This window comes from Ptychodera flava, chromosome 14 (assembly GCF_041260155.1).
Source record: "Ptychodera flava strain L36383 chromosome 14, AS_Pfla_20210202, whole genome shotgun sequence".
In the NCBI taxonomy this organism is placed as follows: domain Eukaryota; kingdom Metazoa; phylum Hemichordata; class Enteropneusta; family Ptychoderidae; genus Ptychodera; species Ptychodera flava.
Window position 1 is genome coordinate 5,090,225 of NC_091941.1, and position 22,261 is coordinate 5,112,485.

The window sequence follows — 22,261 nt, forward strand, 5'->3', positions numbered from 1 at the left end:
AGATATCGAGTTATGTGTTCACATCAAGGTCATGGTGTTAAGTACTGTGAATGTCATAGTTCGAGTGGCCAGGTGACTTTGGGTGTGCTAAAACTCGTATCTGATCCAACACTTGTGTACCAAGGAGCAAGTCTTTTGTACTGAAAAATGACCCATCAATGGCCTGGACATCGATCAAAGGGAGGTGTGTAACCGAGATGTGTATACATGAACATCGCCGTGGAGAGCATGTGCTTGAGTTTGAATAACTTCGGCTGTGTAAAGCCTGTTTTTAAGTTGTGATGTCGGTCGGGTGCTTCTGTAGTGTCGTGGAAAGCGATGATGGATTTTTGTATTGAACAACGGTTGTGTAACTTGTGACCTTTCTCTAAAAATGTGCATCACTTTCGTTGGTGAACAAAATTAATTTTAGAGTAAAGAAGTAAGATTACTGTTACTGTCATAATAAATCTTGAGAAACGGAGAGGTCGGGAAGAACAGAGCATCTGAAAAGTGCATTTACAGTTTGGTGAAAACTGAAAGCGAAAAGAGTAAAACAGATGAATGAACGAACGAAACAGTTTCAACAACAACAAAAGGTTCAAAAACAGGGTATTTAAGGTAGTATGTTGCCTCAAAATTGAAGGACTTGAACAATTTGATCAAAAATTCCTCAACGGATTTTTTCAACCAGTCTAAAAACATATAAAAATCATAATCAGGGGTCACCGTGCAAATTTCGGTACTAGAGAAACCACTTAAAATTTATTGATACTTCAAATTAAAAATGACCGCCATCCGTGTGTTAACCCTATGGCCAAACATGAAACCTTTACTTATTCCAAAAGCTTTAAAATGAATCCTCACAAGTGCAGGGAAAAAATGTAAAATATTTTGAGTCCGAATATCTGTCCCCGAAACGCATTCTGCCCTAAACTTATTTCCTGGCCTTTCTGTGAAATGTAGACTAATGTCTATACCCGTGGAAACCGTTAAATGTAAAATGTACTCCTGACGGTACACACAATTTTCCACACTATAGAATCACCGAACGTATCGCGTTCACCCAAAGCTAGGATATGGAAGTAAACGAAGTCTCTTCTGAGAAATGCATCTTATGATTTATGCTTATACTGTAAAGATATGTTATTAAAACTATTTTGAAAGTTGGTGCAATGTTTCAGCAATCGAGAAGAAGCTGCATAGAGGTCTAATCATTAATGTCAGCCATCACGAAAGGTCCATGAAATATTTCATCTTCGAGTTATAAATTTTACTGGTTTCAAGAATAATCATATAAAGAAAGTCTAACAGATGAAGGCTATTTTGAGCCACGATGAGTCGAGTGTGTCGCATCTTAATCGATCGTTCTCTTTCCAACACATATAACAACTTTACCCTAAGCACACGTTCAGGTGTTGGAGATAAAATGTGATACGCAGAAAATATATAGTGTTTAATAATACCTCGACGTCATAAAGTCATCAAGTATATGTGAGCTAGCCCAAAGAATGCGTTTTGTCAGGAGAAACTAGATAGAAGGCACAGAAAGGTGAATACCCCGTTTCAACATTTTGTTTCATAGATAAAAGAGGTCTCAAGATTACTAATCTACGTATTGAGAAAATAAGTGTAAGTGACACCACAGTCCCTCTCCTCAGGGATTGTAATCGAGGAACAGTGTATGATCACATAGCCAAGACACTCCTGTTCGGTATTTTTGATGTCGAAATGTCCTTCGCAAATCCAAGAAAACATTCCACTATAATGTTTTCATATAACACGAAGCGAAACCCATTCTATTCAACATCACAGTGGTAGCAACCGCGATTTTCCTATAGTCGCCCATAGTTTTACTCTCTCTCTCTCTCTCTCTCTCTCTCTCTCTCTCTCTCTCTCTCTCTCTCAAATCCATCTATATTGTTTTTCATCCAAGCCTGTCTCTTCAAACATCTGATACTTCCGACTTTCTAGGAGAAAAAAAGTCATTGCCGATCATAAAAAAAAATTACGACTGTATATCAAAGTAATTTCATGAGCGTGGTGGCTTTCATTTCGTAAATGCCATTTCAACAGCGGGAAAAATACATAAAAATCGTGCTCAGCGACACATTCTCACGACGGTTCTAGCGCACAACATTGTTCCTAAGATAAATGCAAATCGTATCAATTGTGAAAAAGGCTATCTTTCAGGAGACAATATTAATTGTCTTCTTTATCGTTACATTTACCCACTTTGAGAGCTTGCCTAGATTGGATGACGTCACAGCTTGTGCATCACACACATATACTGTCAGGTTTTAAGGATTCATTTCCAAGGACAATTATAATCTTCCTCGTTAAGCGATAACACTTTTATCAGACCAAGACTGTGTCGTGATGGAGAGGGCGTCAAATAGGCCTAAAATAGATCCTAGCATGGGGGATGGCTTTATGTTTCCTAGAAACTGTTCATCTAACGAGATTTTACCGTTGATCATGACGCATTTCTTTCGACAAAAAAGACTACCTAACTGAAAGCTTCTGATTGTATTCCCTTGAAACCTGCGTAATGCCAAGTCAAATCTTTAATATTTTGTAAACCTCGTTCTGTCTAAAAGATGTAATAAATTTGAGCCATGAAATCACTATTAAGTCACACGGTGAAAATTACCCATACTATATTGAACAGTCCTGGTTCGTTCGCGATTTATATGCACGTTCAGAGCGCAATCGCACTGGAAAGTCAGAGAGTCAGAGATAGTAGAATGAACTGGGGATGGCAGTTGATCATGTGTCAGATCATGTGACAACTGAGAAGCCAGAAAACGAGAAGAATTTAAAATATTTGACCAGTTTAGCTTGATTTCGACGTCCTGGCTACGTTTTACGATTGGGAATACTGTATATTGCAGAAGTGAAGTGCAGAGAATCCTATCAAGCAACATTTGAGAGTGAGATCTGTCCCGCCCGATTTGATACAGTACGCATAAAATATCTCTGCTGGACGGTTCGACACACCTCTACTTTATATGCCTTGAAAAGCAACTCTGTTGATTAAACATGGCTGCCACACAAGCGCCAAAATTTTAGAAATACCCAGTGAGATGGTCACTTTAAGCTTAAGTGGAGACATAAAGTGCATGAGGCAAATTTTAAATATCCTTATCGACTTGGCATACTGTTCCGTTTCAACGGAGAAAGACTATGGGAGTGTCACGGAGATCTAAATAGAAAATGACACACTAATTTAGGTCTAACTGATCTGCTCCAACAATTGATACTCATTTGTATGGTTAAACCTTGAAAATATAATCCTAGAGTCCTGTCACTAAATTTCGCCGTTTGCGAGATCTGTGTGAAGTAATCTATGCTATAGCACGACAGGTGCTCCTAAATTTTCGACAATTGGCACCGAATCGATAGAAGAAATAGAAAAATATTTTCGAAAGAAATTTGGGAAGCAGTCTGCGCGCGCATGCATTGAAGCAGCCTGACGCAATTCAAATTGCGTTTTTAGCGCCAAATGATTGAATTTTGAAGAAGGGCAGATCAAAGTCATTAACATTCAAATACAAAATTAAAAACCAATGGTGTGCATAATTATTCCTGCCTTATTTGAACAATTGTGTTTTGTTCAATGGGGCTGGTCGTGATCGAAATTAACTTAATATTTTAAAGTTGATGGGGCCTAATGTAGAAGATATATGGCTCTAATAACTTTGCCCTCACCCCGTGTATTTTCTTTACGGGGAGTAATAATTGGACACACGTGAGCGAACACCTGCGTCCTTGCCAGTACCCTGTATATAGTAGTTCGTGACTCGGACTTGAGTTGTTGTCACCTACGATACAACCCCTCTTTGTGGCATTACGGGCGCGGTGCGAAATTCTGGGGATTCTGGTAAGAAGTTTTATTTCAAACACAGACTAGAATTTATGCATCTTTGTTCAGATATTTATCATCGTTTGCCTTCGCAAGGCTTCGAAAAAAATAAAGCCCTCTTTGTGGGCGTTCACGCCTACACTTCCAATCTCCGAAAGCAGAAGACTGTGAGAATCTTATCAATGACTGGCATCCTTAAGTTATATGATTACGTGTGCAAGTGTCCGTTCTGGATACGATATCCAACACATGCATGGTTACACAGTGTGGCAAAAAAGAATGTATCAAGTGGAGAGATAATGTTTGACATTTGTTTTAGAAAGCTGTTTAGATGCCAAGAAAGTTAGCATTTTAATTTTCAACAGTCATGAATAAGCGAGAAGACTTTTACCAAGTGTAGCCTATGTTCGTGACGATAAACTACAATATTCTAATTGGTTCAAGAAAGCACCCAATCTCTCCCCAATTCCAAGTTAGATTTTTAACAAACTCTTCGGAAAATTATCTCTTGTTGTCGCAGAGATCTTAGTCTCCTACAGGTCTGATATTAGCTCCTACAGAGCTTCGATTCGCTTAACAGAGAAAGTGCACAACGATTTTTTTTCGTCGTTAAAATAGGACTGTAAAACTAGTGTCCTTGGGCAGTGTGTATTAACGGACTGTGTACATTTGGTTTGTATTGCCGCAGCTTATTGCTGCACCATGGCCTTGTACAACAATGTCGATGAGAAATTCCCCTTGTCGATAGTGAGTCGTGTTGGTGACACTGTTATTCAGGCACACCCTTGCCCAATGATGCACGCATCCTTTGATTGTGTTTACTTGCCATTGTTTACATTGTTTTGGTGTTGCTGCTGCTCACAGTAGTCAACGCAATTAATGAAACTACCGTAGTACGCTGAACTCCGAGCGTCGTAAGCTATTTCCTTGTTGGACACATGTACAAAATACAGGTAAGTTTCCAGGCAAGTCCGACGCTTACATATATATGTCTCCTTCACAAACACATTTTCGATCTCAAGCTCTTAAGAATGTTCCACAAGTTATTCTTGAGTACACTGTAAAAATTGATGAATACACTATAGACCAAGTACGTAAGTTTTCCCAACGCGTCCGTATTATATGACGTTTATATATGTGGCGGTATTCTGATAGCAACTTACGGCCAATGGGCCATCGTTGCACATGTTTTCGTTGTCATTCCTTCCCTCTGTTTTATTTGAAGAGAGATCCGAATTACAAATACCGAGTCATTCTTAAAATGGCACATAATGACCAGTTGACTGAATCAAAGCCATGGTGTCCCTTGCAAATCAATAAATGATGAAAGACATGAATTTCTGTAGTTGAAAAGTTCTTTATATTGTGTGTATGTGACATGTGCAGCACAATTAACCAGGTAAAGTTGGCAGGTATGGACTATTGATACAAGCTCCACAATAAAGAATTCCGGTTATGAGTAACATATTACGCGTAAGGGCAAAAATATCGGCATTACTTTGAGTTGTGTTTACATTTGCATCGCAGTCTTGAAAGCGTGTCTGATATATGTGAAACTGTGGAAAGTATTGAGCGAGGACAACGTTCGTAGAGTGCTGAAAAAAACCATTGTTCGGTTTTAAAAATGGTTAAATGGCTTGCCTTTGTGTTTCTCAGTAACCATAGCATTGACCATGTCGATGTTTGTAGCCCGATGGTAATCATTGGATGGGATGAAAAGACACGTATTGGAGGCTCTTTAATAGGAATACGTCATAGCTGTACACAGTTATTAAGAACGGTCTTTGCGTTGAACCCGGACACAAAAAGGCTTTTCATATCTCGACCAAATATCGGTACACTTGAGAATACGACCCTGTGTCATCTCGATCAAACATTGATACAACCAATATGAACTCTAGACTTAGGGCTACGTTTATTGTATATGCGATAACGGAAAAGGCCAAATAAAAAATGTTTGCTTCCGGTAACCCGACCTACCCTTATAAACCCGCCCACCCCAGACATTTTTTAGCATTTTTCAAAAAAAATCGAGTAAATTCTCAAAATTTTACCGTATTTTGCGGGTCTCAGCCAACAGAAACAAGTAAAAAAAATCATTTGACATACTAACCCTAAGATTCGGAGGCAAGTCATCGGAAACACATTTTTTTATTTACCTATTTCCATGTAGGCCTACACGTTTTTATATAAAATCATAAATGCACAGGTATCAGATGAATGTGATGTCCTACATTTTGTTCACTTTTTCAAACTCGCTTCCAATGCAATATTGTAACATCTTCCCTTGTACCTACCTATAAAATATTGAAAGGCCAAAAATGTGTGTGCATGTTAGTTCTTGTCACCAAACATTATACAGTAACAAGCAAGCACTACAATGTCATTGTCCATGCAGTGTCGAATCCTGACCGTGCTATGCAAATTAATGAAACCAGGGACACAACGTAAACCTATAACATCATAAATCAAGATGATGCTTTCATTAAAGGTTAGGTTTTCTTTACCACAAGAAAACTGACGCATAGCGTCGGTACAAACGATTTGACGCGATCACCATGGATACGCTCAGTTATTCCATATCGAACCGTCCGTGACCCCGTAGAAAATCTATCAAACCAGACTTGTGCACTTAGCTCCAGACACAGGTAATGATGGGTTTGCACATCCTTAAATTCTTTGGGATAGCGATGGATCAGGTAATAACTCATCTTGACAGCTAATTAGCTATGAGATGTTGACGTATTCAAGAGGTAACACCCTTGTTTCTGGGTGGATGAAAACGAAATTGGGTTACCAAAGCAAACATTTGACTAACGTATATCGTCGCATGCAGATGCTGAAAACATGCATTATCGCATGTCATCCGGATTAAACAATATTTCTGTCGAGAGGGTCGATTTAGCATGCATGTATTTATGTAATCTCCGTCCGCTTGTGCATCGTATGGACTGAGCGAAAACCGCTTGTGTAAAAATGTGTATTAAAATTGAACGGTGTTTAATTTCAACTTAGCCCCCTTGTTGGATTTATGGGTGAAGAATCTTCCTTCTGAGCATTGTTTTGTTAGATCTAAAGTGGCGAATTAATTTTCAGTAATAATTTATGATACTGCTCGTTCACTTTTGAAACAATATTAGTCACCTGAGCGGGTTCTATTTGTAGTTGACACCCGACGCACAATAGTTCCGATATCGGAGTGTTAAAGAGATACAGGTATGCCAGGAAATTCTCAAAAGAATGCAACTTTTAGGAGAATGTGATCGATTCAAAAGTAGGATTAAAAGACAATAGAACTCATTAATGAGCAAATTGGAAATTGACATCACACAAAAGCCGTTGACACCTTGACATTTCCGATGTCAAATCGATTGGAATTACTTCGCTCTTTAGCCTTCCTTTTCTTTCAAAAGTTACACGCTTTAATGTCAAGGGTCGTGATAACATTTTTGATGTCGCTTAACCTTTGCGGAACAACTTGCACACTGAAATTTTGCACCGTCCCTTGAATGTTATTAAAAACGTAAATTGTTTGCGCACTGTCGCTATTTCTAACAAATTCTTCCATCATGAAGATTGTGTTTTAGACTCCCGAAGCATTTCGTTAAAACGCCGCCGACTTTTAGTTATACGAGACACTGCAGTATAAGAAGCTTAGGTATTCATGTAGTTAGGGGATTTCATTGATAAATGCTAGTCAGAGCAGAGCAGGAAGTATAAAAGAAGCTCAAATAAAAATTAAACTCGTCGGATGGTCAAGTTCAACTCGTTCTCAGCCACCCATATGTATGTGAGCTCGTTTGTAATAATGTTAAGTTCTTATCGCTAAAAAGGTTCTAGTTTAACTAGAAAAACGTTTGTGTATACATACTCTTTATAAAGAGAAACAAATGTTTCAGACACGTTTAACTGATGGCCTTTTGCTTTGGGTAGTGATGGCAACGAATATACGTCATTCTGTCGGGTTATTTCATCTTAAGTCATTAAATATGAAGTCACAAGAATCAAAACAGTGTAACATTATATGGTGCAAAATTGCCATTTTCAAAACTGCTGATCAAGAATAACAAAAACAAGACCTTTAAAATATACCACTGTCGTGGGTGGACATTAACATTTCTCACCCTATAATGCTGGATTACAATTTTCCTCTGACAATTGTGCACGATCTATACAGATCTATCTTTATGCAAAACATACATACGTATACATACATACATACATACATACATACATACATACATACATACATACATACATACATACATACACAGAAAGACAGACAGACAGACAGAAATATAGACACAAAAACCTTGCCCTGTTCTGTCATGTAATACTTTCTTGATTCTGTTGAGTTATATCAGGTATTCCATTGGTGTTCTGCGATAAACTGGTCATCTCATTTTCTGTCTCAAAGGTTTCTGAGTTAACACCAGCTCGACGGACGGACAAGCACACATGTCACAAAAACTGCCAGTGTTCAAATATCCATGACACTAGATCGCTGTTATTTTAATTTTTTTCTCCATAGTGTAAAAAAATTGGCACCATACCTTCACTTTTGTCACAGACCTTACTTACACGAAGTTTCTTTGGAGGGCCATTCCCTCTTTCTATATACTGTTTTGACCAAAGCTGACAAAACAATGAGTATGAAAAATAAATGTGGCGGGCTTTTAAGGTGTACGAGAATTTACTCGGACAGCTGGTAAATGGTGAATAATTGATGAGCGAATTGAATAATAAGGCGAGACAAACACAAAGTACTGCATGGTTCATGGAGGTAGTCACATTCAAGGATGTCAGCAAGGCGTTGGGGATTAGTATGTTCACTTAACAAATCATGTTTTATACCTGCAGAATTTTATTTTTAAGATTAAAATCTCATAGTAAATGTTTTACACTATGTGTTCTATCATTTGTGCCTGTATCATTATCGGTCAATTACCAAACCAGCATCGTCAGTGATGTTGTGGCTTCCTACAAGAAAACACTGACCAACGGTGGACATGATCACATTACTCCAAATCGGAAAGGGATATGGCTCCCTCAAATAATAATAAGCTTTGGCTACTGTTTTAACTCGGTTTTCGTCTGATTACCCTTGCTATAGGAAGACTATGTATTACTTAGACTTCCACAATCCTGATATTTATTTTTTCTTCAAAAACGAATGTTTCATGTTTTTGCAAGGCAACAAGAGCTTGGTGATATAGATGATGATGACAAGAAGTTGTCAAGTAATATAACTTACGATTAACTTGAATCCCCCGAGCTCACTAAGTCACAAATTCAGGTTAGGATAAATCCAATTCTCTATAAGTTTCCCCGTCCCTCAAAAACTTATCATTTTTAAAAAATTGAAACTAATCCTACTCTCTCTGTATACAAAACGAGGCAAATGATGATCTAATCCGGGTTGAACTGAATATGAAAAAATGATATATTTTAAACGCAAAATATTTTTATTCTTTGTTAACTTATGTTGGTAAAACGACAACAATACTGAACAAAGTCTCTTTTAAGGGTAATAACTAAGCTCTGTCTCAAATTTCAAAAACTTGTACCTTTTGAAAATTGTTCGCTGTAAGGATGATCTTGCTGATTCCGTTCAAAACAACTCACCAGCTCGCTTAACTGAGATCCGATTTGTTCACCGCATTTCCCTGTTTTATTGAAGCTGCAGCGAGAAACCAAAGGGTCATTCACAGAGAAGCTAGCAAGGTTTGTGTTCGTAAAGCGATTTGGTTTTTTTGTTGTTTTATTTTTTGGTTTTTTTTTTGGGGGGGGGCTGGAAAGAGGGGGGGGTGTGCAGGCACATGGATATTGCGATCAGACTTCACTTTTTTTCGGTACCTTGGTAAAGGGGCATCAGAGGTAACTTATGATGATATACATTTTTTCCCTTTTGTATGGCAACCGCAAGTTCTACTCCCCAAAACATATTCGAAGCACCCACTATTCAGCTTGTCAACATTGGGTGTACTATCCTGTAAAGTGAACTGTTGGTCAAATTGCTTGTATCTCTGTTGAATCACACACTCGGATAAAACGTTGGATAATGTCAGTTTTCCGAAAAGGCACTGGACTTTAAGAGGCAAAGTTACCAGGCGTCGTTGATTTCTCTGTGTCATGATTACGCATATGAGCTCAAACATAGCATAAGTCAAATATATTTTGGCAAGTTTGGTGTCACGCCGCTATATCATTGGCACGTATTATTACTAGTATATACAAGGAATACATAGTATTCTTTTCAATTTTTCAAAAGACACCGGAGTGACTAATCATGAAACGAGAAATGTGGTTTTCAAAATGCCAAATCATGTAAAAATTTGTTGTGGTAATTTCAGAGCACAGGCCATGGAATTTGTAGTATGTGCCTTGTTATTTCAGTCTTTCTCTCCCGCGCTTACCTCGCTCTGGCGCAGGAAGATACAAAGCCAGTGGTACAGTTTACATTGTTGAGCTTTTTAATGCGGCCCATCACTGGAGAGCTAAAATCACGCTATTTGCGTTTGTCTTATAGTATCGTCAGACGTTCACTTTATTGGTACTTTTATATTAAACTCTCGAAGTCAAACTCACTATTTTTAAAATTTAAGAGTCCTGCTACGTTTTGCCATACCTTCATGCGAAAGAAATAAGTGCATTATGCGTGAGAAATGCCTCAAGGGAATTTATTTCCTTTTCCATTTAACTGTTGGGCTTAAGCAAATGTTATGCAGATAACACTTGACAAATTTGACCGCAAAATGGTGTTTATATTTAGGATAAACTTCAAGGTCTATTGTATTTGAGGATCAATTTATAGCGGGCCGAAACACATGTGATCACGTGTGTACTTGTCTCCATAGAAATAATCTGAATGACAACAAGCCCCTTAGCACAGCTCGCTAAATGGAGTCGACTCTGTATATATACTACCGACGCAAAATAGTTCCCGTTGAATTCTGATAGAAAGCTTATTTCATCATATACATAAGATTTTGAACGTATAGTTGAATTTAACGTTTACTATTGTCACAGACATGACATTGGTATGGCTAACTGTTCATCTAAAACGACGAAATGTACATTCTCGGCTACGCGCATTGATATTATAGTGCGCATGACGACATGTTGATCTCAGCAGTAAAGGTACTGAAAAATATACGGGGGAAGTTGAATCAACCGAAAGAATATGATCGGTAATCGGGGTAGATAACATAGTTGCCGAGCGTGTGTCATCAACCGACTGAATATTGAACGTTTCTTATGGTTTCTGCCTTTCAGGTGGAGTCATAATATCGGCTTGGTAGTGGTTATTAACGCGCTGTTGCCCCATTTTGCAGACCTCCGAGTGCGTACGGTGGACCAAAGTTGGCGGATACAGTGGATAGGAAGACGTCGTGTAGCTGTCAAGATTCTACACTCTGTATTCGTTCTTGATCGCCACTGAAACCTCTTCTGGACACCTCAGTTTACTAAGGTTATAATCTTGTTGTTTCGAAACTCTTAGTTTGCATGTGGTCACACACGATGTTGGAGAGGCAAGGAGTGCATTTATGTTGATGATCAACGAGTTCTGTCTGTCCTGTCCGCCATTTGTAAATCCAGCACAATCACTACAACCGCGCTTTGTATGAGGTGATCGTGTGCGACCCAGAAGTCAGCGATCATACGACAGTGTCAACACAAATTCCGAGATTACCGTTATATTAAGATATTTACAAGAGGCAAGTCACAGAACGCAACCATGGACAAATATGAAAAACTCGGGAAAATCGGAGAGGGGTCGTATGGAGTGGTTTTCAAATGCAAGAATAAGGACACTGGGCAGGTTGTTGCCATAAAGCGATTTGTTGAAAGCGAAGACGACCCCCTTATAAAGAAGATAGCTCTTAGAGAAATTAGAATGCTAAAGGTGAGTGAGTGTGTTTTTTAATAAACTATTCCATCCACATAGCAAACATAGAGGGTGGTGACTTGCAGTGTTTTCAACGCTCACCGCGTGGTTTGTTCAACAACTGGGCGCAATGCCTAGACCTGCGATGGGTGCATTGCAGACCACTGCTCGCTCTCAAGTTTCCTTCAGAATATTTTACAACTGCGTGTATTTTGTCATATTGCGTGTAGGTAGCGTTATCTTTCCATGTTCATCGGTTGAACACTGTTCGCCTGCCCAGACTCGGACCTCGGAAAACCCTGTTTTGTTTGTTACTAAAACAAGCACAGTCGTAAAACTTGGTGGAGTAACATATAATAAAACTGGACTTGACTTGCGTAATAGATATCGACCTGGTATCTAGACTGCGGTATATTATAATGAAATTAGGTTATCAAATCATGTATGGTGTAATTTGTATTTGTGAAGTATGGTTTGGGTTGTCTGTATTGTTATTGAGTAATAGTGTCATTTCTTATCAATAATTTCTGTGTTGTATCTTACGGCAATCTATCGTGATTTCTGTTCAATGATAATCGTTAGGCGCTTCGATTCGCTAGCATGCATGCCATCTATCTTTCGTACTAAATATTTTTTTGTAACATATCGTTACCGTGAAAATTGCTGAAATGGCTCGACCAAATCCAAAGTGTTAACAAGATTTTTAAAAGTCATTGCGGTGTACCATTATCATTTTTTGAATTGTTCACGGCCTGACAGTGTGGACTTGAAAAAAGTGCTATTGTCATCGGATTGTGTTTTAAAACATTCTCCACAACTGGTCAGCGTTTACCTTTGAAATTTCTGTCAAATTCCACATCCCTACTTTTCGCATATCAAGTTAATGGGTTTAATGCCTGTCACATATTTTCTAAATTTCTATTTGTGGAACCAATGTCAGTTTTGCTATAGTTTTTACGCTGCATTTTAAGCAAATGTTCTTCAAAAGTCTTCTTGACTGTTTTCTACTGGTCAAAACAGACACTGTGTTTAGATCTTTCACAACGGATAAAATGTCAACAAATGTTAATGTATTGAAATTTTGAATATCTTTTTTGAATAGAGCCTGTCGTTGAAGCGTTAAGCCTCTCTTGTTTTGCAACTTCTCTGTCAAATTTTGGATGTGACCTCAAATCTATTAAAGCAGTTTATTTTTCTCATGAGAACAAATACGTGGAAGTGTGTAAAACTCCCATCGTAGTTGAAGTAATTCACAGTCTTGGAGTGAGTATTGGTACTAAACAAAATGAGATTATAAGAGGCAGCTGTGGTGCGTACAATGGTGCAGCATTGATCAACGTTTTGCTACATGCATGAAAATCAATATGGATAAAATGGCCAAAGGAATGTTGAGTTGGTCTAATCCCTCCATAAATGAAACCACACTACAACTGTTTGACTTGAGTCAAAAGCAAGAATTACTGACAGTCTGTGTTTATGACTTTTCCCCGTTTGTAATCATGCTCAAAATACTAAGAAGGATGTACTGAAAGTAGTGTGTACAGTGTTTTGTTTGACGAGTGAGAAACAAATGTGGACATTGTTATCTTTACAGATAGCCACAAATGGGTGGAGTACCCTGTAAAACAATTGGACCATGTAGTCTTACCCTCTGGTTATAGTCTCTTAGTAATTTTCACAAGGATGTGTAAAATTGTGAAATAACATGAAAAGTATGTGTGAAAAGTACATGCCTTGTATGTGTGACTCATTTTCTAACATCTGTACTGCGTGGACTGCCCTTTCTCTACAACAAAAAAACACCCTCACAAAGTTATCCTACAGAAATTTTAACACCCCTATTGCTGGCTCCTTCACAGTGGGCACAATTGTAGTGTGACAGCAAATATCAACATCATGATGACGTACAGGTATACACTTGCTAAATCACTAATCTCCATGACAAACATTTTAACATTTATTGAAGTTGCTTCACTTTACTGCCAAGGACTTAGAGATCCTCAGAGACAAGAATAAAAACTACTGTCCCCAGGGATATGTATGTTACATTAGCCTTTATATGGCATGCAGTGACAAATGCCCATTACAAGATTTCAGAAATTAGACATGCCATCTGATAAGACCGTGATATTGACATTCCAAAAACCAAGCAATTATTGGTTTGTAAAACATTTTGTGTAGTATTTGTTAATATCCTGTAACAATCTACCAATGGCAAGCAATATTAGAAACAAAGTGTAAAAGTTAACACCGAAATAGGCTATATATCACTGTTTCTGTGATTTCATTCGTGTTTCAATATTCAATGAAAGCATAAAATTCATGCTTGTGAAATATACATAGAGCTTGTGATCTGTTACATTTTCTTGACATTGACTGTGTATAGGTTTTGAATTGATTCTTGTGTTGATGTACAGTTACATGCAGATTATATCTTAATGGAATTGTAAGTACCAATAATATTGTCTTTTGTAGGTACAGTATTTTTTATTTTATTTTAAGATATTATGGGTTTTTTTTCATTCATACATTAGACTCGCTCAGAGATCTTTGAAATTCAGTAATAATTTTATTCATTTTTTGTCCTGTTCCCTGACATAAAGTTGATACATGTATGCTTAGTATGATAAAATAATTAGTAGTGTTGTAATTTACACATGGTAAGGTTCCTTTATTTAGCACAGAGAATGATGTCTTGAATTGTACCTTAGGTCAAGGGGTATTGGAGGGAGGGTTGAATCTCTGAATGATTTCATGATAGCAAGCTTGAGAACGATCCACCCAGTGGGATAATTTCTATAAATAGACCAAGTTTTACTTCTTGGTAACTTTCTTCCCACCAAATCAATGGACATTGCATTGATTTTCAAGGTGCCCAGAAACTTGCATTCAGGGGCCATTATCTTGCCAAATCAGTGAAAATCAGTATATGTCTATGTATATGTAATAGCCAGCATACATGTAGTACAGACTCAGTGAGATGCACCATGTTTAGACACGGCCCCTCCACTGTGGTTTAGATGAAACTCTTACGAGATCTCAAACTGCTAAGTCTAGTGTACGAGATTTGCCAATTAGATGAAAACAGGTTTAGGGTTCAACATTGCATTTTACTGACTTGACAGGATAGTGGATGACAATTTCAGCAGGTAAAGGCTGAAAGTTTTTTACAGTTCCTTGTAGAATGTTAGTATCAACACCATGACCTTTAAATTTTTCGGTATAAAATGTGAATGTTTGTCTTTGTTAGTGTTCCCCAAACATTTGTCAGTCAGGCAAGGAAAGCTGAATAAATGACATACACATTGGGATGAGTGTTACAATGACAACCAAAGGACAAAATCTATTAGGGTACTTGTGACCTTGCTATAGGCTCTGAATGCATGAAAGATGTGGTGAAATGCCAACTGAATAGAGAAACTGGACAATTGCATGTTTTGTGCGCTGCTGTACTCGCATACTCACCTCCCAGCCAAGCAGCCAGAAAACATACACTGCTGGTCCCAGTGTTGGCTCTTTTCATCACTACAAAGGATGATATTCACACACCTCAGTGTTCAGCCTTCCACATCATTACACTTGAACCTTTTGTTTGCCCGGCGGTAAAACTTCAAGAAATCTGGTGGTCCGTAAAGACTAGCCAAGGTAACTGTTCTCTCTGTTCAGAAGAAATGATGCCCATAGAACTGTTTGTACAATCCTTTGTTATTGTCATGGAAGACACGTATGTGTGCGTCCTCAATCACAAGAAAAATATTAACATTATACCAAAGAGCCTTTTTTACCAGAATTCAGGTATTTGCAAGTTCAAATGTTCTGTCATCACTCTGTTTAAAAGCCAAAAAATGCATGCGTCAAAGTTGTTGCACTTTCTCATTTCCCCCTAAAGTAATAGTTTACAGACATGTTACATGTATGTACTGTGGTGAACATTTCAGTGATAGTGACAAATTATTACCTGAATAAAAAACAATCAGTGATGTATACCTGCAGTTTTTAAATCTGTATTTTGCAACAGTTGTACATTCTTCACCAGTATCTGACCAAGTTTTTGCACACCACAGTACAAATACAGTCAGTTTATACAGTTGGATATGTGTGTTCCAGTTGCCGAGGCTTCATATGTAGTTGTCATCTTTTTATTGTCCTCAGCACACCTATTTGTAATTTTAGTACGTTTTCAATTTAAAATTCGTTGCCTCTTTGCTGTGCTCACTATCAACGTCATTGCTTCTGTGCATACACTGACAGTAGAGTGGGTTATGAGGTCACGCCATAACGTATATCAACTATTACCCCAATTTCTCATGCAAAATTTCAAATTATGGCATTGGCGACCATGGATTGCTTACCTGATTTTGACAGTAAATCAATGAAAATTGAGATTTGTGAATATTTGAAAGAGCTTCTCCAAAACTAATCAGGGTTTAAATTTTTTGTGTGAAATGATCACTTCTTAATTTATACACAGTTGATTCAAATCTCCATAGTTTTCTGGTAAACGCAAACAAAGGTTGACTGAGAGAGAGTTCCACATTCCAGATAATCTACTACAGGAAACTGCAGATCCTAGTTTGATAACAATGTGTGCAGTCAGTTTGCTCTGTTTTCAATTGAAGTCTTAAAGCATGTAAACAGTCATCCTTAACATTCATTTGTGTACACGTATATTTACCAGCATGCCGTGAGAAAAAATCTCCCCAAAGTTAAAAACTGACTTATTTTGTTTAAGTTGACATAAAGCTCCATTAGTAGTAAGTTTTGATGTATTTTAAAGTACTTTTTCTGTCTTTGAAATACAGTTTCTTTGTTCTTCTTCCAAAAACTGATGTCAAAATGCCACACTTTGGACTGTGTATGTGCATGTATTGTCCAGTGTTATCAATGATTCATTGACGACTGAATTTTAGTCCGGATTAGAGTTCATCTTTCAACAATAACGTTGCATCCACTACACAGTGTATTATGTTAACAAGGCTAATAGATTGTATTTCAACCTGTGCCAGGAAAACAAGTTAAAAATGTTGTTTTCAAGGGGAAAAGGGATGAACCTATAATTGAAAGTTTACAACTGATGCGTTCCAGAAACAGATTTTTTTCCAATGTGCTTATGTTTTGAATGGTGGTCAAGCTGATATGCTGGGGTTGAGGGAGTATGATACATTTCAATAAAATGAGTAGTTTTCAGGCTTCATTGGTCAGTTTCTTGAGGTAAAGTGATCATATCAAACAAATCATGTGATCCACATAATGCTATTTCTGTGTGGCTTCTCATAGTTCTTTTGTAACCCTCCTATCTGTGAAAGTGTCCGCCAGTGCTACCATGTAGTGTACAGTCGTTCTGTGAAATAACGGCTGCAAAATCTTGAAGTTGAATCTATTTTCTTACCTCAACTATTTAAAAGCCATGGGGACAATAGTATTTGGTGGTATTCAAATGTTTTTATCACCCTTTGTGTAACTCTGGATGTGCAGTACCCATCAAATCAAAGTATGGGCCATTCTATAAATAGAAGATGGTTGAATAGTTGCTTTTTGTTACCATCAATACAGAATGATAAACCTTCTTATGTCCAGTTCTTTCTTTTCACCTTACATTAAAAGATGTTAGGAAAATATATGTGTCATGTCTTGCCCTATGAGGTGACTGACATGACTTTGATCCTCTGAAAAAAGATAAGATTTGATGAATTGGATGGACAAGTAGGCTCGCATGACCATGGAGGTTTGTCTCTGATAAGAAAATCAATAGATATATGGAATCAATTTTGACCATTGATGGCCGCAGTGGTAGATGTTTACCAGTATCCATTATAGTACAATAATTCATGTGTTCCCACATTGAGTGATTGCTGCTCAAGATAACTTGAAAATTGAACGCAGGTACTGTTAGAATGAAAAATCTTGATCATTATTGATTTTCTTTGTACAATGGGATTGTTCTCAAGGAGCAGGGAAGTCACTGGCAATTTAGCGATCAAAGGAAGCAGGTATTATAAAGTATTGTTTATTCTTTTTGGATGGTAACTGGTACTTTTGCATGGGATTAACCTTATCTTGTTGCTCTCCCAGTTACAAGCCTAGAAGGTGCCTAAATGACTGGTAGAAGAACTCATCCGAGTCCTCCTATGTGTGTGCTTGTTGTGTATGACATATATGATAGGACTAATAGTGAGATAAGAAGCGCTTTTACAACTTTAGAGCTGTGTGTGGTGTTTGTAATTGAGTGATTGTTCTCAAATTTGCTACCAAAGTGATTTCTGACCACAGTGGCATCTCTTGTGAGATGTTCTCTCTCGGGTGAAGTCTAACTAGTATTAATCTGTCTCAGGTTCATAGTTGACTCGGTATGCAAAAATGTTCATGCTGTTTGATGTTGCTATGCCAACTTCAAAGGTCATTCTACATGTTTTTATCATGTTTCATCTTGATCACATCTGATAACATTGCATTTTATCTGTCCCATGAGAAATTACAGTATTAGCAAAGCCATACATCAGTCTCAGCTAAGTGGGTGTTCCATTTCAGTTCAAATGAAATATTTATCATGTAATGTAATACTTAGTAACTATTGGCCTTTAGAAATACTAATTAGGTGTAAAATGTTGTGTTATTTTATGGCATATCTGCCATTCTCATTGTGTTTGAACCAAACATTTGTGCTCGCAGTCTTGTTGCCATCAGTTTTGCTGTCACAAGAAAATAGATATTCATGTATTGATATTTTCGGTCATGATGTTGTTTCTCGAGTCGGCTGTTGCCTGCTTTTGAATTGGCATACGTCAGAACAGAGTCAGGTCATACATAAGGTCATGGGTCATCCCAAAGATAGCTCACAAACAATGTGAAAAACAAAATCTCAGGAAAAACAACTCTAAAACTACCAGTGACTTTGTTTTTATCTGTCAAAACTGTCAGCCTTGAATTCAAGAACTTTCAAATTAAAGACCAGCAAGAGGTTTTTGAATGTTCAGTGCCCCTTTGGTGGTGACACATCATCTTGTTGAAATGTTTTTATCCAAAATATTACCCTTATCTGTAATCGTAATGGACAACTTATTATGTTACTACAAACAGTCATATAGTATAAGGTGATTATGTATGCATTAACAGTAACACACAAATATTCATTATTTTTGTGTGTCTGATAATCAAAATTTAATTACCAATTTCTTGAGGACTGCATTTATCATAATGATATTTCCATGTGATTTACTAATCAAGAAACTGTACAATGAAATGAAATGTCTTGTTAATGCTGACCATGCTTGTGTACACACTTTACATTCACTGTTGAAACAAATCGTCTTTATGTCTCAAATCATAGCATGGAAATTACACGTATACCTACTATCATTAAATAATTTATTGATTGAGAAAGCATTTCCCTTTTGAACTTATTTATCCTTCTAAAGCGTGCTGTCATTTCATTATTTTAATAATTCATAAGAGCAGCACATTAATGGGAAATGAAGTGCAATTAAAAGAAAAGCACTTGATAGATTATTAATTCCGATTGCAAATTGACAGCAATCATTTATTTATTGAGTAAACTTACACAAAGTCATTGACTTTACTTTACAAATGTGTCATTTCAACGTCAGAACATCATCTTAAAATGGTTTCTTTAAATTCAAGACAAAGCTAGCCATATCCTTTGTTCTTACAGAGCATCACTTTGCAATAGTTTACTGACTGACTGCTCAGAAATTGACAGAGTTATGACAAGACAATAATAATTATTAATACTGATATACATATCATTGCTACTATAGTGGTCCTATCGAGCGGGTTTCTCATACACGCTAATAATAAGTAAGTTGAAACAAAAGCTCTTTGCTTATGATCAGGACGAGTAGACTGGACAAAATATTTCTGTAGCCACCTTAAAACTGGGTCACTAAAGTTGTCAGTAGCTTACTTAGGTTTAGTGAATATCTTGTTTACCATGGTGTTCATTTACACTTCACATATGGTTGGTCTAAATATTTTTTAGTGTGTTGCATTTAAGTCCTCTTTGGAAAATACCCTTTTTGTTTTTTACATCTGGTGTGGATTGACTTTTGGTGAGAGACGAATCTGGGCGTGTTTATCTTTGTGGATGTTTTGATACACGGGTTGCCATGTTGTCATTTCATCATATTTTTGGGGCCACGTGTGATAAATTTTGGTGGAATTCTCAGTGGAGTGAATTTCTGAAGAAAAGTTTGATATAGTGAAGATCTTGCTGATGTAATGAAACAGGTGCAACTGAGGGGTACGCAAGCGTTGTGAATTATGGTTATACTTGAACTTCGCTCAGCAACTTGTCACCTGAAGTGGTGAATTTTCATGACCAAGTGACTTGGGCGTGAACATGACATTGGTATGTCCAACATTGGCAAGTCTGTGTACGTAGAGATTACACTGGTATCATGCCCAAAAGCTTCAATAATGTATGGATTTAGTAGAAGAGGGGGTCCCACCAGCTGTGATAGTCACTCTTTTGGATGTTGAGGTATTTCTATGTTTGTTGTAGCTAGGCACAGCTAATGAATCTGTGAAGCCCCAGATCATTGCTCTGTGCAGTTTCAAATAAAATAGCATTTTTACCATGACCATCGTGTAAACAAACAATTCCAGTTTATCGTAAGTATCAGCATGCAGGTGTTAGGAATAGACAGGAGGCAGTAGTAAATGACAAATGCGTATTAAAGATTTTTGACAATTTTGCATAAGGTTATCAGCTACGTCTTTTTTGACAAATTTCCCCGTGTGATTTAGAAGTGTGCCTTATTGATTGTTCCAGTGTTTTGAATTGGACATTCAGCTGTCTGATTGATACCACCATGTTTGTGTTTGATAAGTCTCTTCCAACATATCTTTGACCTAGCTTGTTTATGATGATCGGAGGCATAATTTTTTAGGGGAGGCTAACTCCTGGGTTGCTGGTTACATGCCATTGTTGTCAGCTCTCAGTAAAGCACTTGAGTTTCTCACAGCAACTGCCCAATAACACTGATACTGCCAGTAACATGATGCTGGTGTTATTTAGCATTAGTGAAAGAATGCTGGGCAAGTCTTTCGTGTTGCTCTTTTAGCCTTTGTACATGAAACAGTTATTAGTCAAATTTGTCGTAATGGACATGTATTCAAAATGTGATAACCTTTTTCATGTTGTATTCCTTGGCCTTTCTGACAGTTCTCCGTAACAATAAAGTGTATTGATTTTCACCAAGTTCATCAAATGCATTTTTAGCCACCATTGATTTTTTTCTCACGACTTCTCTTGATGGCTTATTTTTGCACTTAAACTCAGGGAATATAAAACCGTGTGAGTGTGAAGTGTTTGTAACAATGCAAATGCTGTCAGATCGTAATGCTACAAGTAATTCAATACTTTCATGAAGTATCCTGCATCAGCTTTTCCCTGTATAGATTTGCTTCACTTCCCAAGTCCATATGGAAAGAATGTGTAATTTTCTCATGACTTGAATTTTTAGAAAAATATTCAGGAAGCATACATTTATAATGAATAAGTGTTTAGAAGCCCTATAGCTATTACTAAATAAATGTAATACTAAGCAACACAGTTGATTTGTTACCTAGCAACGGCTTCTCCGTCTTCATTTTATTTATTCTTGCTGGCCATGGTGATCTCAGAAACTGAAAAATATGTTTTAATCATCTTTAATTACAAAGGGAATGGTTCTGTCATGACTCAGATATCTTTTGTTTATGTGTATTTGATCATTCACTAAGGAGTTGAATACAGAAAAAATTTATTTTGTATGTACCGGTACGTTTTTAACAAGGATTTGTAGTGCCCTTGAAAACTGCATTGAAATATTGGTATGAAAATGTGATATGTTGAGTTAATGAAACGGTTTAAACAAAATTTCTTACATATTGCTTTTTTCCCCCTTTCAGCAACTGAAACACTCAAATTTGGTTAATTTATTGGAAGTCTTTAGAAGGAAAAGAAAACTTCATCTAGTATTTGAATACTGTGATCGAACAGTCTTGAATGAACTTGAAAAACATCATCCTAGAGGGTAAGTGTTTCATGTATGACTATCTTGATGATTGTTACACTGAAAAGTAAAATTACTTTCTTTCTAATTCTGAGGCAGAAACTTTGTTTTGCAAACCACAGTCCCTTTGTGGATAGAGGGACTGTGTGCAAACATAGTGCTGGATTTGATTCAAATTTCACGTATTCATGTATTATGTGTGCTTCATTATAATGAAAAGAGAATGTTACAATGGCAAATATGGAAATGTATGTTCACTGTGTTGATGTAAGTTAGATGTTTAGAACCTAGATACTGTGCGGTCTAAAGTAAAAGCATAATTGACTCCGTTATTTTTGTGCAATATTCTGATATAAGTGATTTTAATATGTATATATCATTTCCTATGCATAGTAAATGAATTCAAAACTTTGCAACTGAACATTCACCATTGTTAGGTTGATATAAATTTACTGCTTGTCCATTTCATGGAAGTACAAATGGATGAATATTTTATGTTTGATTAACTCTTGTGTT

At 37.1% G+C, this 22,261-nt stretch overlaps 1 protein-coding gene across 6 annotated transcripts in view; it reads left to right on the top strand.

The window, feature by feature from the left end:
• Positions 1–22,261, top strand: part of LOC139149048 (cyclin-dependent kinase-like 1) — a 47,951-nt gene that overhangs the window by 9,749 nt on the left and 15,941 nt on the right. For 3 of the 6 annotated variants that reach the window (XR_011556069.1, XM_070720567.1, XM_070720563.1), the window contains 2 exons: positions 11,120–11,750; positions 21,642–21,766. Coding sequence is in view for 5 of the 6 variants with exons in the window: in XM_070720567.1 (XP_070576668.1) it covers positions 11,583–11,750; positions 21,642–21,766 (293 nt within the window). In the remaining variant the exon portion in view is untranslated. Of the gene's footprint in view, positions 1–3,751; positions 3,863–4,671; positions 4,798–10,960; positions 10,985–11,119; positions 11,751–21,641; positions 21,767–22,261 lie in introns of those variants that run through there. The other 3 variants (XM_070720566.1, XM_070720564.1, XM_070720565.1) reach the window with 3 other exon arrangements.